Here is a 16,849-nt window from a genome sequence, read left to right as displayed (position 1 = left end):
AGTTGTTTGATGAGATATGCCATGGGTAGTGAGAAATTTTTTGAGTTTAATAAATTCACCCCCATTGTCTGAGTATAAGGTTATGATTGGTAGATTAAAATATTTTTCAACCAGATTTTTGAAGGCTGGAAAGATGATAGACACGTCTGATTCGTTTTTCATGGGATAAAACCATATGTATTTTGTAAAATGATCAACAATAATCAAATAATAAACATAATTATTTATTGATTTTGTGGGGGAAGGTCCCCATACATCAGTGTACAATAGTTCAAGTGGTTTAGTGCTAGATATACTAGATGTAGTAAAAGGTAGCTTATGACTCTTGACTATATTGCACGAGATACATGGTTGTTGATCCTTCTGTTTTATTTGCTTGATAAAGGGAAATTGATGCAAAATACGATCAGACAGGTGGCCAAGGATGTGGTGCCATGGGAGATTGGTTGAGGTGGCATGAAGTGCTGAAGGGATGGTTGATGGTTGTGGTAGTATGTAGAGACCATGCTTATGGTGACCTTTGATGAGAGGGACCCTTGTCTTCAAATCCTTCACCAAAAAAAAATCAGAAAAAAATTCCACAGAAATAGGGTTAGTTTGACAGAGAGATGAAATTGATAAAAGATTTTTTGATATTTTGGGAACATGTAAAACATGTGATAGTTGGAGTGAGTTATAAGAAGTGCAGATAGATGTTTTACCAGTATGTGTGATGGGCAGGCCAGTGCCATCACCAACGAATAACTCGTCACTGCCATTATAGGGACGGTTAACATGAAGGTTGTCCAAAGCATTGGTGATGTGGTGTGTAGCGCCTGAGTCCATGATCCAATCTTGATTGGCAGCGTGAGGGGTTGCACGAGCATGGTGAGCCACCGGACCATTGGGACGCTTCGGGTAACCATGTAGTTTGTAGCAGGTCTTTGCTGTGTGATTTGGTTTGTCACAGTATTGACAAGTGACACGACGAGGTTGGCTGGAGGATGTGGATCCACCATTGTTAGGGTAAGATCCACCATGATAATTGCCACGTTTCTGTTGAGGCTGTTTTCCTTTGAAGGCAGCATTGGCAGTGGCCATGATTGGAGAAGAGGTGTTGTTTTCCTCTCTGTTGAGGTAGTTTTCAAAGTCTGATAAGAGATCATGAAGATCATCGAAGCTGATTGGGTTTTCACGTGTACGAATAGCAGTAGCTATCTCACGGTATTTTGATCCTAGTCCATTCAGGGTGTGAATGACAAGATCCACATCATCCAATGGTGAATTGATGATGGCTAATTCATCAGCAGTTGCTTTAATGCTATGAAGATATTCAGCAATCGGACTCACTCCTTTGGTAATTCGAGTAGGGATGGCAATTGGACCCAGATCCAATGGGTACCCGCAAAAAATACCCATAATGGGTAGGGTAAAACCCCGCTTTTATGGGTCTGGGCACGGGTACGGGTAATACCCATAAAATTAAATGGATATGGGCACGGGTAAGGGTACTATACTGCCCAGACCCGCAACCCCGCATATACATATTTATATAATATCATAAATTATTTATTTATTTTTTATGTATAATTAATTAATTTATTTAGCTATTTAAGCCTAAACCTAAACTTAAACCAAACAACTGCTTAATACAATAACAACTCCATCATGCCGGTGTATAATTTTTTAGGGATATTTTGGATGTTCTCTATTTGACTAAATACCACGATTCATATGAGTTAATTTTAAAAACCACGATTTATTTGGCTATTTTATGAGTTAATTTTAAAAAATTGGGATCATAGTTTTATTTCATCTGTGATGTTTTTTTTTGTTTTTTCATAGTTAAAGTGCGGGTAATGTGTGCGGGTATGGGCACTTAGGTACCCACAGGGTATGGGGAAGGGGACTAAAGTTGTTGCCCTCAAGGGTACGGGCACGGGTACGGGTATTTCTTATAAATGCGGGTATGGGGACGGGCACTATAGTACCCTATCCATTGGGTACCCATTGCCATCCCTAAATTCGAGTGAGTCGCTCTTTAAGATGCATGATACGAGCACGTGTTTTACCCGCAAACATCTTCTTGAGAGTATCCCAAGCTTGTTGGGAGGATTTGACATTGCCTAATGTCGTGATGATGCTATGATCGACAGATGTGATAATAGCATGTAGTATGAGTTGGTCCTGTCTTGTCCAGTAGTTGTAATCTGGATCTGTTTTGGCAGGGCACAGTTTTGTACCATTGATAAAACCTGTGAGGTCATATCCAATGAATAGTGCATTCATTTGAATATGCCAGGCTGGATAGTTGTTGTTCTTGAGTTTGATTGAGTTTTGAGTGTTGAGAACAATGACAGTATGAGTGCCAACCTGAAATGAGTTGGAATTGTTGGGGGAGTTTGTGGAAGTTGCGGAAGTCATGATAGGTAAAAAAAATTGGATCGTGAAGCTGTTAAGCTAGGGAGAGGCTAATACCATATAATAGTAACAACAATACTGTGTTGGTTTTGAATTGATATTTTCTTATGAACATCTGTTACATCTATATATATACACAATACTGATACTATAAACTAGGAATGAATATCAATTGCATAATGACTAAGAATTGCAATTGATTCATGTGAGTCAACTATACTGTAATGACTAAGAATGACAATTGATTGTCATGAGTCAACTATATGATTTGTTGCTATCTAAACAATAACTACAGGAGATATTCTCTACATGATAATTATCCTCTAATATATTGGAAGTCATATCTAGAGCTGATTGATAGATTGGTGCCTTTTCCTAGAGGTTATAAGACTCCTGACTTTGCTATCTTCTAAGTAGAAAATGGAAGGTTGACTTTAGAGCGTATCGGTAGATTCACTGTGTGACGGTTACCGCTTCGACGAATGAGAAGAAGTCAGAATATCTAGCGGGGTTGTGCACGAGAGGACCGTTTAAACACCCTATGCCAATGAGACGAGACTGAAGCCTAACATGGGACACCACAATCCCATTAACAACGGAGTTATCACACAATACCCGTGAAAATTAGTCTAACAGAGGTTAAGCAATATAGGCCATGTTGTTTGGCTATTATCCAACATGCATACTATAAATACTTTGTTCTTACATTGTAATCGACACATCCAATCAATCAATCAAACAAGCTTATTTATGCAATTTTTATCATTTTACCTTCCTACTTTTATTTATACATTTCATAGTGTAATATAAACCCAAAACAATTGTACCTAACGCTCTAGTGAAGAAATTAGAGAACCCATAATTGAAGGACATAGTTCCTCCCTCAAAGTTAATCGCTTGAAGTAAGGGAATCACAATTGAGGAAACTCAGTGTACCTTGACTAATTTCAGCTTCCATCAAGAATTAGATAAAAAAAAAAAAAAAAAAATCTTCAAAATGGATATATTTTGAATATTTTTATAAATATACTTCTATGGGAAATTGTTGTATCTGTTTGAATATTTTTATAAATATACTCTTATTGGAAAATGTGAAACATATAACATACTCACTAATATAAAAAAGATAAACATAAAATGAGGGTTGGAAAAGTCTTTTAAAAAATAAATATACATTAAAAGTTATGACATTTTCTTATAAATATGATAAAAAAAATCCGTTTTTTATATTAAGAATTGTGGATAGTATTATTATTGTAATAACAATAATTATAAAAACACTCTCTAACGCACACATCTTAAAAAAAAAATATTAGTTGAAATTCATGTATGTCTCACCAAATTATATCGGAGAGAATTTCAACTCTCTAATAAGGGAATATGTTCTCTCCTTTTAGAATCGTCAATATTTTATTCAATTGCAACATTTCAACCATCAATAGTTTCATCATCTTTGTTCCACCTCAAGTTTATTAAATGGAACTTAGGATATTAGTATGATAAACTGTAAGCAGTTAACAAAATATTTAGATTAGATTATTAGACACAATGCCTAAAACCATAGAGTAAATTGAATGATATTTCATTGAAGTAAGAAGGATTTTTTTTTTGAAGGATTTGACAAGACCTTAGACATAATGAAATCTTAAGAAATTTTTATCTTATCAAAAGGAAATCTTTTATCTTAAAGTAGCTGAAAAGTACGTTGCATTTTTATTCTACACTCAAATGTTGCAAGCTTGTAGCACTTAGCACTCTTAACTTATTTAAATAAATTACAACAAACACACATCCTAACTATTTTCAGTGATAAGTCATAGAACCCTATTTACGGTGATTATTTGTTAAAATTGTTTTCCTAAACCAATAATTGTTTTTATCTCTTATATTTCACTAATTAACCAGTTGGTAAAGTAAGCAATGTTAGAGTTTAGCTAAATCAATTTTTGATATTTTAATCTTGCTTTATTTTTTTCATCTTAAAATATCCCATATGTGTGAACTGCGCATTACAGAGTTTGTTTTTCTATGAACCGAATGATTTGCCAGCCAAAACCTATGTCGAGTCGTTTTGTTTTATCGGTTTGTAAGCAGTTTATACTATTTATCTTTAAGAATTATGTTAGCGACACAAATTCTAACACAATTGCTATTTTGTGTTGATCGAGCGGTTACCAATTGAACCAGCCGGCTATCCGGTCTGATTTTAATATCATTAGTTTCATCTTAAATATGATTTTTTTTTCTTCCAGTTGAATGGTTTGTAACATAGAGCGAGAATTTGAGAATAGGAATATTATTTTCACCCTCCAAATATCATACAAAAAGTAAATTACATAATGTTGGGATCACATATGTTAGAGGATGTTTTGATTTTCATCTTGATATGATTGAAACAATTGAAAGAAAAATTTAAATGCTTGTCCCGTTAAAGGTTCCCATGCATCCAGTTTGCCAACATCTGAAGTGCAGCTTTTGGTTGATCCATAGGGACCAAATGTCCTGCCCCATTCACCTGGACATCACATAAATAAAATTAACCAAAAATTGAATCAACAATGTCACACTCAAGAAAAATATTTATAGTTAGTTATCAATACTAACTATAATAACTAACTATCTCATAAACAAAAACTATAATAACTAACCTTTAGAAAAGAGAGAGGTCCATAACTATTCAACAATCCTGCTTGTTTACCATCAACAACAAATTGAACTGTTTTCGATGCCGCGAACTGTTTTTGACCTGACCACCCCATTGCATGAACCCAATTTGAATTCCCTGCCCAAGAACAAAATAACAACACGTGTACAAATTTTCGAATGAGTAAACCATCAATTTAGTTCATAAAACTTTAATGCAATGTAAACATGTTCAATAAAAATAACAAAATTTTAAAAGATATACGTATTTTAAAACTCTCAACTACATCAATTGCTGACAAAAAATTAAATAAAAATGGATCTAAAACAATTAATATTTTTGTAGATCTTGAATTTCATCAAAGGAGAACGTTCAATTTCCATCACGGACCATGTCGGGCATTTTAGCCGTGCCCGATTGTATTCAAATTTCAAAACATAAATTGACAATGTCCTATAACTTTTAGGGCTAAATTGGTGATTCACTTTTTTCCATTGCGAAAAGAATTTGGTTTCAAAAGAATTAAGTAGACCTAGGTCTAGAATCACTCACCTAGCCAATTGCAAATAAGATCAAATTCCCCAGCATATATAAGAACTTTGATTCCATCTTCAAGAAGTGCAGGAATATCCACTTCAAAGTTTTGCATAAAATCTTTTGCCATAGCATTATGCACATCTAGACTGCATGAAACAAACTCTATATCCCCAACACCTAAAGCATCCTTAACTGTCTTCTGGTTCATAAGTCTCTCCACATTCGAGAAGTCATAACACAATGGTCCTTCACATTTCTTTCTTATGTCATAGTACTGCAATTTACAATATTTCTAGTTAATTTAATTAAACTATAGGTGAAAAATTATTTAAAATCAAATAATTTTAGTTCAGTCATGATAGCTTACATTAATATTGTCGTCAGCATAGGACAAGATATCAGTGAATATCTCTTGACATTGGCTTAAGGCTGATAAGCAACTTTCTCCACCTTTACTTTCTGATAATCAAACACAAATTAAAAAATATCACATAAACAAACAATATAGAGATGTCAATCACAATTAACGAAAAATAGCGGTTTGTTCAAATTCTGCTACATTATATTATCATACCATCGTTTTTGCCTCTAATTGACGATACTTGGTACTAAATAACTTATTGCATAACGAAAGCGATTTTTTCAAATTCTTTTATGATATAGTCGCGCTTTTAACAATACTAGTAAAAAGAAAAAACGATACTAGTAAAATGGAATGTGATTATTTAAAGAGTGTTTTAAGGGATTTTGTACCGCAAGATTTTGTGGTTTCTACACACTGTGGGATCAACTTGTTGATAACAGCTTGTTCTTCCTTTGTGATCAATTTGTTATCTAATGCAAACTGTGTGTATGCTGGGTACTGAATTTCAGGGTTGGTCAATCCATTTCCAATAGCAAAACCCTATCATTGAATTGTATTAGAAAATAATTTATCAAAACGCGCATGAAAAAAACAACTAATAATTCTTTTATGATTTGTTGAAATTTCGCTATGCTATAATCGATATTTAATCAAACCTTGAGATTTATTTTAATTCCTTGGTTGGCTTTGTTTCCTTGGTGAACCCTAGATGCAAGAGCAGGAACATAGTGCCCAGCATATGATTCTCCAGTAATATAGAACTCATTCTTAACGAACTCAGAATGTTGCTTGAAAAACTCCTGTGATAATTATATGTATATAAAAGCTTAAGTTAATCTCAAATATAATTTATACACATATGTTTTTAGATTTCTAATTAGGAAAATAATTGTTTATGTACCTGCAAGAAGTCGTATAAGTCATTGCTAACACCAGTTTCATCATGTGGAATATCATTTTCATTAGAAGTGTAACTAAAACCTGTCCCAATGGGTTGGTCAACAAAAAGAATATTTGATGCCTACAAAATGAAAAATTAAACACCTTAGTCATGAATGTCAATAAGATAAAAAATTTGGTGTAACAAACAAAACAAGGAAATTTCTTAGGAATTGCATGTTAAATAATTAATTACCTGGTCCCAACCAAAGTCATTCCATGCAAGAGATAAATCATTGGCAATTTTAAAAGGACCATTCTCATAAAACAAAGCTAGTTCACTACTGCAACCTGGACCTCCAGTCAACCATATCACAACTGGGGCATCCTTATTATTTTTTCTTGATTCAAAGAAAAAATAGAACAACCTGCAATTTAATAATAATAAAAAAATCAATTCATCACCACATGGTATATTGAGGAAAATTTTATATTCATATTAAATAGAAAATGACCACCTCTATCACTAAGTAACAAAATATAAGTCAAAGTGATTCAAAAAAAATTGTTTGAATTTTGGACCAAATACATTTGTCTTTTTATATTTCACCCGATCCTATATATAAGAAACATTTGAGTCAGCAAAGATTGATGCATCTGGTCCAATTTTTTTAACCAAATACATCAACTTTTGACCTAAATATATTCAGATTCTACCAAAAAAAAAACCTAAGTATATTCATATTCAGATAAAAGCAGTACAACAACCTTTTGACCTGGATCTCATCAACAAAAACAATGTTTTTGGTTGCAAACTACTTTCACCCACCACCACATAACATTTGTAAATCGTATTATCAAAATATTCACACAATTTATATCATCGCCAACTCCTAACTTCATTTCAATAAGAAGAATATTTTTTTTTGAAGAAGATAAATTAATCCCCCCAAATTATAATAAGAATATTAATTTACCTTGAAGAGTTGGAACGAGGAAGCGAATAGTATCCAGCATGGTGACCAAGATCCTCAATAGAAGGACCACCAGAATCACCGAAAAACGAGAACTTCTTCTCGACGATCTTTCCGGGTAGAAAATGATCAAGAGAATGATCACCATGAATTACATTAACTGATTGCTTTGGGAATAAGTTGAAGCTTCTTATAAGCTTTTCAGCTTGTTGATTTGGTGAAAATGTTGTTGATGGAAAGCGTGCATGATTTATGATACGAGAAGTTGCATATGAGACAGAAAATAAAATGAAGAACAAAAAAAGAGGCAAAGAGGTTTTGGAGAATCCCATGTTGTTTGTTCTTGTTTGTGAAAAAAGTGAAGCAATGGGAATGTTTTTATAGCATTCAGAGAACATTCAAACGGTCTTCACCACTTTTCAACTTTTGGTATACTTTTCTATCATAATTAACTTGCAGAATATTCATCATTATTTTACTCCTAATTTCAGATTATTACTTCTTCACTCCCACAGATATTTTCCTTCAAAAAAAAAATCAATTATCTATATTTACTATATTGGTAAATTTCTATAATCATAAATGTAACGTGGTACACATAACGATTGAAAAATAAAATTGACATTTTTTTGTGACGATATTTTTTTTATGAGACAAATTATGGAACATAGAGTTTATTTTTTTATTGACAAATCCTATTTTCAGAGAGTGTATTGATAGTGAATTTTGCTGTGACGTGCTCGAGCATTCAATTTGGATACTGAAATTGATGTTTTTAGCGACTCCGTAATTTGAAAGACATTGGTATATATGGTGCAATAAATATCAATTAAAGAGTATTATAGGGAATAGTGGTATAACAAATCCTTCTTGAATTTAAAAGTCTCTTAAATTCGAGATTTCCTGAATTAGAGTATTGGATTTGGATTCATTGACTCCATCCGTATTATTAATCACATACTACATCATTAAATGAATGAATGAACCTAACAAATCAATTTTATTTATAATTAGAAATGGAGGGAGTATGTCAAAAAAGAATTCAATTTATTTTGGTTTTTGAATTTTTGTGGAAAACTCTTAATGTTATTTATTGGAATAAATTTTTAAGCAAAACATTTATAATTACTAGCGAAAAAACAGACACTCATGTATCTGTCTTTCCGCTCTTTTTATTACGTCAACGTTTGAAAATTATGAACGGTGTTTTCTTTTATAAAATTTTGATTTTGATTAAAACAAAAAATATAAATGTTTGTTGTTTTCAAGTTATAACAAACCAAACTAACCATGATTATCTATTTCAATGACACCAACAACAATATTTATTATAGAAAAGGTTGTTTAAGGGTATAATTGAGATAATAAAAAGGTAAGTATAAATATACCCGTTTAGCTGGTTACAATTTTTAAATGATAAAAGAAGAAAAAAAAACATATATGTATATATATATATATATATCGTGTTTGTTAAAAAAATTGTAATATTATTTTTTACATTTGTATTCAAAATTAAGGGCATTTTTGAAAAGAAATATTCAGCCCAAAAGAGCTGAAAGGTGGTGTTTTCTTTTTCTGTTTTTTTAAGCCAAAGAGAAAATATAATAAATAAAAACAAACAGGTACAAAGACGGGGGGGCATTGGACCTGACCTAGGAAAACTCAAACGGGAATACATCGTGAAAAAACTATCCAAGTGGTACAGCTCTAATCTATCCTAACAAAATAAACTAATCACTAGCGCAACCCAGCGAACCCGCATACGGGTGCGAGACCAAGTTACAAAAAAAAAACATGAAAAGTGGGCATCTGCATAGAACAGTTAGAGTTTAAACTAGGCGAATGGATTGACTGTCAACACGGAAACTAATCCAAGTGTCAACAACCCCTTGAATCAACAGCAGACATAAAATGCTCTTTCGAGCAAACAACGTGTAAAAACTCAAATTGAGGGATGAGTTCAATACGCCAGAAACCAGACCCTTTCGAGTTAAACGAACCAGACCCTTTCGGGTTTTATGAACCTCAACCACTGCAAAAAAGGACCAAATCCGCAACCCTCCCCAACCTCTGTTGTACAAGCACAAGGAAAACACAAACCAAACGAAGCTTCGCGGCCACCGGCGCCCAACATAGCCACCTTCAAGAACAAACACAACCACCACGATCCAAATGACGACGAACGATCCGGGAGCACGACGAGGGAGGATTAATCGCATAAATCAAACCCAAGTAAATAAATAAGGAACCCAAAATACTCTATATGTCCCTATATTCAACGTAAATTTTTCTTTTACACTACAAACAAAGCTAAGAAACACCATAAAATAAAATTTAACCCCAATTTCTATCGACAGTTAACTACTGTCGGTTTAAAATTCATCGGTAGTTAACTACTGATGAGGTTATTTTGGTATTTTCGTCGTATTTTTTTAAGCACATTTGATGTGGGAACACCATTTTTTATATTTAAGCACCTTTTTGATTAAACTAGATGCTTTTTTTTTCTTCCTAAACGTACCCCTAATTAATACTACTAACTTGTCTTAAAATATAAAAAGTTAAATTTAATACGCATACAAACAAAAGACAGTTTGATAATATTAAGAGACATGTTAATTGCATTAACAAATTTGTTTAAGAAGTACATAAGAAATGCAAAAGGTGCTTATATATACTAACTTCAATATTTTACTAACTTGGATAAAAGTCCATAAAAGTATATTTGGTTCCTTAACAACCAAATACATATTTTTCAATTTTTATTTTAGACTTGGACACAAGTACAAACTTCAATAAAACCTTGTTCATCACTCCAAAAAACTACCAAACACACATGTAAGGTTTGACATTCAAATTTAGATATTTTTTTTAAGTAGTCTAGTGGCTAGCTCACACATTTTAAATGTGGAGAACTGGGACGTTCGGGGTTCGAACTCTAACCCTTGTATATAATATGCAATATCCTCACCAACTAAGTTAAGATCATAGAGATTAACTATTGGTATATTTCTATGATAAAAAATGTAACATGTTACCCCCTCTAACCACATTTATAAGAAAAAAACAACTTTTTTAAGTTCATTGAAATACATTCACATTTAGATTTAAACAATCGGATTTTAATGATATCACTTGTCTTATTCCGTAATTACATCACACTAAAAGTCAACAATACATGTATCATAAAGTTCATTTACTTGTTGTCCCTCTCTCGATATCCTCTCATCTTTGTTGACTAGATAATTCATAGTGTAAGCTTTTTCTTTATAGTGGATTGAAAAATTATTTACTCCCTCCGTGCCTTTATTCCAAAGTACATGTATTAAGAAAAGTTCTTGAAGTTATAAAGTTGTCTCAAATGTGTATGATTATTACTAGAATACCCTTAATTAAATACATATTTTAATATTAACTTTTGATATATCAAGACAAATTATTAGTATTAATAAGGGGTATATTTGGAAAAAGAGTAATCAATACATCTAGAAATTTGTATATGATCTTATATTAAACTACTCCTACGAAAAGGGATGGAGGGAGTAATTTTTATTCAAGTATAAATGTATATAATGTTTTGCTTTACTGACAAAAAAAATAACAATTCATACTATGTAAAAACTGAAGGCATCCATAGAACTATGTTGATGTTTGAGCAGAGCTTGTAAAAATGATGTTTGGAATGTAGAATCTGAATCTTTTATATAAACATCGACATATATGATATGTTTCAAACCCCTTAGAAGGCCATGTTAGAGGCAAAATATTGTGTAAAAATACACACATTTCAGATTCTAAAAGCAGAACGTTTAATACAATTTCGATTTTAAAATCTGAATTGCGTAAGAAGTGAAGGTTGATATCTTTGTTTTCACAAAACGAAAAATTTGGGTTGATTTAAATATGCATATACACAATCAAATTATATGCAAATACTTCAAGGTAAACAATATGAAAAAACACAAATTAAACATAGGTTGTACAAAGTAGCACCAATATCCATAGGTTACATCCACATATTCAAACACAAACTAAACACATCAATTGTACAAACTTTACATTCACAACATAAAACTACTGGATAGCCCTAGCACCCCTGACACATCTACGACGATAAATCTGTCCTCCCTGAACCTCTTGCAAAATTGCTTCCAAACTCTCCCAAGCTGCACCACACCACCACATTGATCCTAAGACATGGTCTATGATGTGCCCTAACTGTTCGTTCATGTTTAGCCATTGATTGTCTCCCTACTCGACAACAATCTCATTAAAGGCCTCCAACTCAGGTGGCCTCGGGATGTGAACATTCTCTGACAAAGGTATGAATGACGTGATGTGCAATTGCCAAAAACCACCTCATGTATTCAGCATCAGTCTCTACACCAGTAGGAGCAAGCTCGCCCAAATCATGCGTTGTCAACAAATAGTCAAGATAATGCACATAGTGCTGACTGATTTGTTGTAGTGTCTTCTGTGGATTTGCATAGTCATGTGGATGCCTTTGGATGGTTTGGACATAACCAAACTGGAGCAGCAACCGCTCCGGCATATATCAAATCCTTTGAGGTTCGTATCTGAGTAATTCATAGTAAATATTGATTCGCTCCAACGGACTTATCTGATGGTGGTGCTCCTACGGGGTCATGGAAACATATCTAATATCTATCTGATCAAGATGCGATTTTGCAGGATCTACGACAACATGACTCTTCAAGCTAACATACATCATAACATGTGGGTGATGATCCTCCCTGTATCGATCCTAATAATATCACACCCCGACTCCATGAAAGTGATGATATACCAAAGCAAGAAAAGTCAACAACATATAAGTATTCATATAACAACGTCATGTCACAATCATGTAAATAAATAAGCAAATCATTATTATGTATACTTGTAACAAGGTCAAGTATCTGGCCATGTGTTTAATCTTATAATAGACTGCATTTTTAAGCTCTCTATATAAGTGAACAAGGGCAGCCGACCCCCAACGTCATGTCACAATCATGTTAGTGAAGAGAGTGACACCCACCAGGTAGATCAGATAGAAGCTGACTACCTTATCCAAATTCAGTAACATCTCTGCAACATCACCATCTTCCTCAGCTTCAACTGCCTATTGGATATGTTTCTTGAAATTTTCCCTCAACCAGCCAAAAAGTGAACGAGCATCACTCGTTGTTCTCACCTAGTACTCAATTTGTACCACATCAGCCCTCCAACAGCTCCACCGTCAAATCAACTTCATCAAACTTGGAAAGAGGAACATTGTGGTCCATGAGCGTGCAATCGATGGGGAGATGCAGCAAACATGACACATCATCAAGTGTCATTGTTATCTCCTTAATCGAAAAATGGAAGCTAGACGTCTCCTCGTTCCATCTTTCAACAAAAGCAAACAACAGGACATGATCAAGATCAAAATAACTAACATTCTTTAGCCGTTGAAGACCAGTGGCTTGTATGGCAGCTTTGAATCATCGCTCTTGAATCTTAGCCAGATTTTCCGTTGTTTATGCACTTTAAATGGTATGCCACTGCAAAAATTAAAAACAAAACATTAACGTCATTTTACATTAATTAAAAAAACATAGCATTCAGTTCGCATAAAAAACATTCCACAAAAAGATTAAAGTTATAGAATCTTAATAATCCATCTGACATTATCCTGCCTACGTGAACATGGTACACAGTGAGAACAAACAAGATATATGGGCCACCAGGATAGCCATCCAATGGTTGTGGCTCCACCTCTACCACCTCCTGCAGTTGCTCATCATCATTTGCGCTCTCAACATCCACCTCCTCCTCCCCTCCATATGGTGCTGCTCGAGATGGGGTTCAAGCTCATTTACCTGAGATGATCCAGAGCCATCAGTACGGCGACCCCTCCCCCTGCCCGTACACACTCTCCCTTCTGCTACATTCCTCTCTAACCACTTTTGTTTTATAGGCGGTCCAAGTGGTCCATATCTGAAACATACAGAATAATTCAATTTTATTCTCTTTGAAATTTGAAAGAATTCAAAAGTGGCCCATCCTTTAATTCTCTATGAATGCCGAAAAAATTTAAAAGTTTCAATTTTATTGTTTAAATCTTTTTTATAGTTCCTTAAGAATTTAAGAACTCGATTTTTATTCTCCATGAATTTCTAAATTATTGAATGGTGATACATCTCTGAATGATTACGCAAATAATTGATTTGATTGTGTATAATCTCTGAAAAACTTAAACTCAATTTTTATTCTTGGTGAATTCCTAAAACACTAAAACAAAGAATGAACATTGTAGATTTCACTCTAGAGAGCTTAGCGAAATCAGAATTTCTTTCCGGTGAGATAAACTCATAATTTTATATGATACCAACTCAAAAATTTCTAATGATAATTTGATTTTTTATTATCTTACTTTGGATTTCAAATTTCTTAAACTGAAAATTACAATTGTAATAATTGGCTTCTTAACTTCAAATTATGATCATATCCATGTCGTGGGATATTTTGATTTTGGTCTTGACATGATTTTATAAATTATAGTTGCCCTTTCATCCAGGCTGTAAGCATCTGAAGTGCAACATCAGGTTGATCCATAGGAACCATATGTCCAGCACCATACACCTATTGCACAACACATGAATATAAGTAACAAAAAATGGAATCAACTATATATGTCACACTCAAGAAAAACACACTTCTAATTTTGTTTTTTTTTTGTCTAGTAGTCTAGTGGCTAAACTCGCACAATTAAATGTGGAGAAGTGGGGTATCCGGGGTTCGAACCTCGGCCCCTGCATGCATATAATATGCAATATTCTTAACAACTGAGTTAAGCTCACGGGGATAATACACTTCTAATTTAGTTATATATACTACTAACTATTGATAATTAACCTTTAGAAAATAGAGAGGTCCAAAGGTATACAACATTCCTCCTTCACTAATATCAGTACCATCAACCAAAAATGGAACTCCTTTGAATTCTTTAAACTGCTTTTGGCCTGACCACTGTAGGAAACTAACCCAATTATAATTCCCTGCCCAAACAAGAACAAAATAACAAACACATTAATTGGTGACATGTGACAAATTCAAAAAGAAAATTGATTGATTTCAAAATACTAGTAATTTTTACCGTAGATAATTTAGGGTTTGAATCTACGCATCAACATATCATATATAATCAGTCTATTATAAGTGGGACAATAGATTTTCAATTCTAAATACTATCTTAAAATTATAATAATTTTTTTTAACTAAATTGACAATGTTAAAATAATTTGGTTTTGAAAGAAGACTCGCCGTGATAAAATTTAGACCCGCCAAAAAAGACAAGGTTAGGGTTAAGTCACGACTATTTAACATTTAGTATAAAAAAAGAAAGATTATTATGGTAGAGAATTTAGGGTTTGAATCCTCGCACCAACATATAATGTTTGGTCAGTCTATTATAAGTGGGACAATAGATTTCAATTTTCAAGACTAGCTTAGGATAATTAGGGTTTTTAAACTAGATTGACAATTTTAAAATAATTTGGTTTTGAAAGAAGACTCACCAAGCCAATTGCAAATAAAATCAAATTCCCCAGCATATATAAGAACTTTGATTCCATCCTCAAGAAGTTCAGGAATACCCAAATGAAAGCTTTTCATCAAATCTGCCCTCATAGCATCATACACTACTCTACTGCATGAAACAAACTCGTTTGCAACACCTATAATACCCCTAACTTCATGGTTATTTAGAAATTTCTCCAACTTTGAAAAGTCATAACACATTTCTCCAATACATTTCTTTCTAATGTCATACACCTGCATTTTACAGTATACTTATTTATTAAACTCTATAAACATGGTTATTATATATAAATAATGGGTCAAAATAAATTTTTTTGTTGAGTTATGATTACTAACATTAATATCGCCAGCAATGGACATGATCTTATTTACTATGGCTTCACATTTATCTCTAGCTAACAAGCAATTTTGATCTCCACCTTGAGTGTCTGATGAATCAAATTCACAAAAAATTATCACAAATTCACAAGAAACAATAAATAGAGATGTAAATAAATTAGTAAGATAGGGATGTGATCTTGGTACCACAATTATACGTGGCTTCCGTACACCCTTCGTACAATTCATCGTCGATATCCTTTCTTTCTCCTGGTGTAATCAAATGATTATCCTCTGCAAATTGTGTGTAAAATAGGTACTGAATTCTAGGGTTTGTAATTCCATTACCAATAGCAATACCCTGTCATAGTATTGGGAACAAATCCATCAAAACATGCAAGACAAAACTTAGGTTAATACTATGGTTAGGAAATAATGCAAGACCTTGAGGTTTATATGTATTTTTGGATTGCCTTTATTTTCTTGATGAATTCGTGATGCAAGAGCTGGAATATAGTGTCCTGCATATGATTCTCCGGTGATATAAAAGTCATTTTTAACGAACTCAGGGTGCTCCTCGAAAAAAGACTGTGATTAGAAAGAAAAAACTATGGTTATAATCTCATGTATAATATGATTTGTATATGATTTATACACAAGATGTATTTTTGGTTGCAATTCTTCTGAATTTCTAATGTACCTGCAAGAAGACGTACAAATCATCGCTAACAACAGTTTCGTTATGTGGAATATCATTTACATCATTAACGACGCTGAAACCTGTCCCAATGGGTTGATCAACAAAAAGAATATTTGATGCCTACAAAATGAAAAAAAAAATTACAAAATTTAATTTGCTAAAGAATATTAAAGAGATTGATCAGAGATGGATCCACTTTCGACCTTACGTAAATATATTCAATTGTCTCTAAATAGAGACGAGTGAATATATTTAGGTAGGGTTGGATAGTTTTTAATCACCTTGTCCCAGCCATATTGATTCCAAACAAGAGACAAGTCATCCGCAATATGAAAAGGACCGTTTTCATAAAACAAAGCTAGTTCACTGCCGCAACCTGGACCTCCAGTCAACCATATCACAACTGGGTCATCCTTAGGAGTGTCTCGTGATTCAAAGAAAAAATAGAACAT

The 16,849-nt window shown here is 33.3% G+C and overlaps 2 protein-coding genes across 2 annotated transcripts; both read right to left on the bottom strand.

Moving 5' to 3' along the window:
- Positions 1-4,680: 4,680 nt before the first annotated feature.
- LOC25492382 (putative carboxypeptidase C) lies at positions 4,681-8,295 on the bottom strand. Its single transcript, XM_039833680.1, has 9 exons — positions 7,802-8,295; positions 7,081-7,252; positions 6,847-6,966; positions 6,602-6,745; positions 6,335-6,485; positions 5,949-6,040; positions 5,597-5,855; positions 5,049-5,182; positions 4,681-4,915 (listed from the first exon to the last, which is right to left on the bottom strand). Exons 1-9 carry the CDS (start codon positions 8,194-8,196, stop codon positions 4,829-4,831), a joined length of 1,554 nt encoding a protein of 517 aa, XP_039689614.1. The 5' UTR covers positions 8,197-8,295; the 3' UTR covers positions 4,681-4,828.
- A 6,040-nt stretch (positions 8,296-14,335) lies between these two features.
- Positions 14,336-16,849, bottom strand: LOC25492379 (putative carboxypeptidase C). Its single transcript, XM_024780953.1, has 8 exons — positions 16,679-16,849; positions 16,398-16,517; positions 16,142-16,285; positions 15,897-16,058; positions 15,716-15,796; positions 15,358-15,613; positions 14,696-14,838; positions 14,336-14,422 (listed from the first exon to the last, which is right to left on the bottom strand). Exons 1-8 carry the CDS (start codon positions 16,847-16,849, stop codon positions 14,336-14,338), a joined length of 1,164 nt encoding a protein of 387 aa, XP_024636721.1.

The sequence above is a fragment of the Medicago truncatula genome, chromosome 4 (assembly GCF_003473485.1).
Source record: "Medicago truncatula cultivar Jemalong A17 chromosome 4, MtrunA17r5.0-ANR, whole genome shotgun sequence".
In the NCBI taxonomy this organism is placed as follows: domain Eukaryota; kingdom Viridiplantae; phylum Streptophyta; class Magnoliopsida; order Fabales; family Fabaceae; genus Medicago; species Medicago truncatula.
The sequence above is the reverse complement of the archived record's forward strand: the minus strand, read 5'-3'. Positions and strand labels throughout refer to the sequence as shown.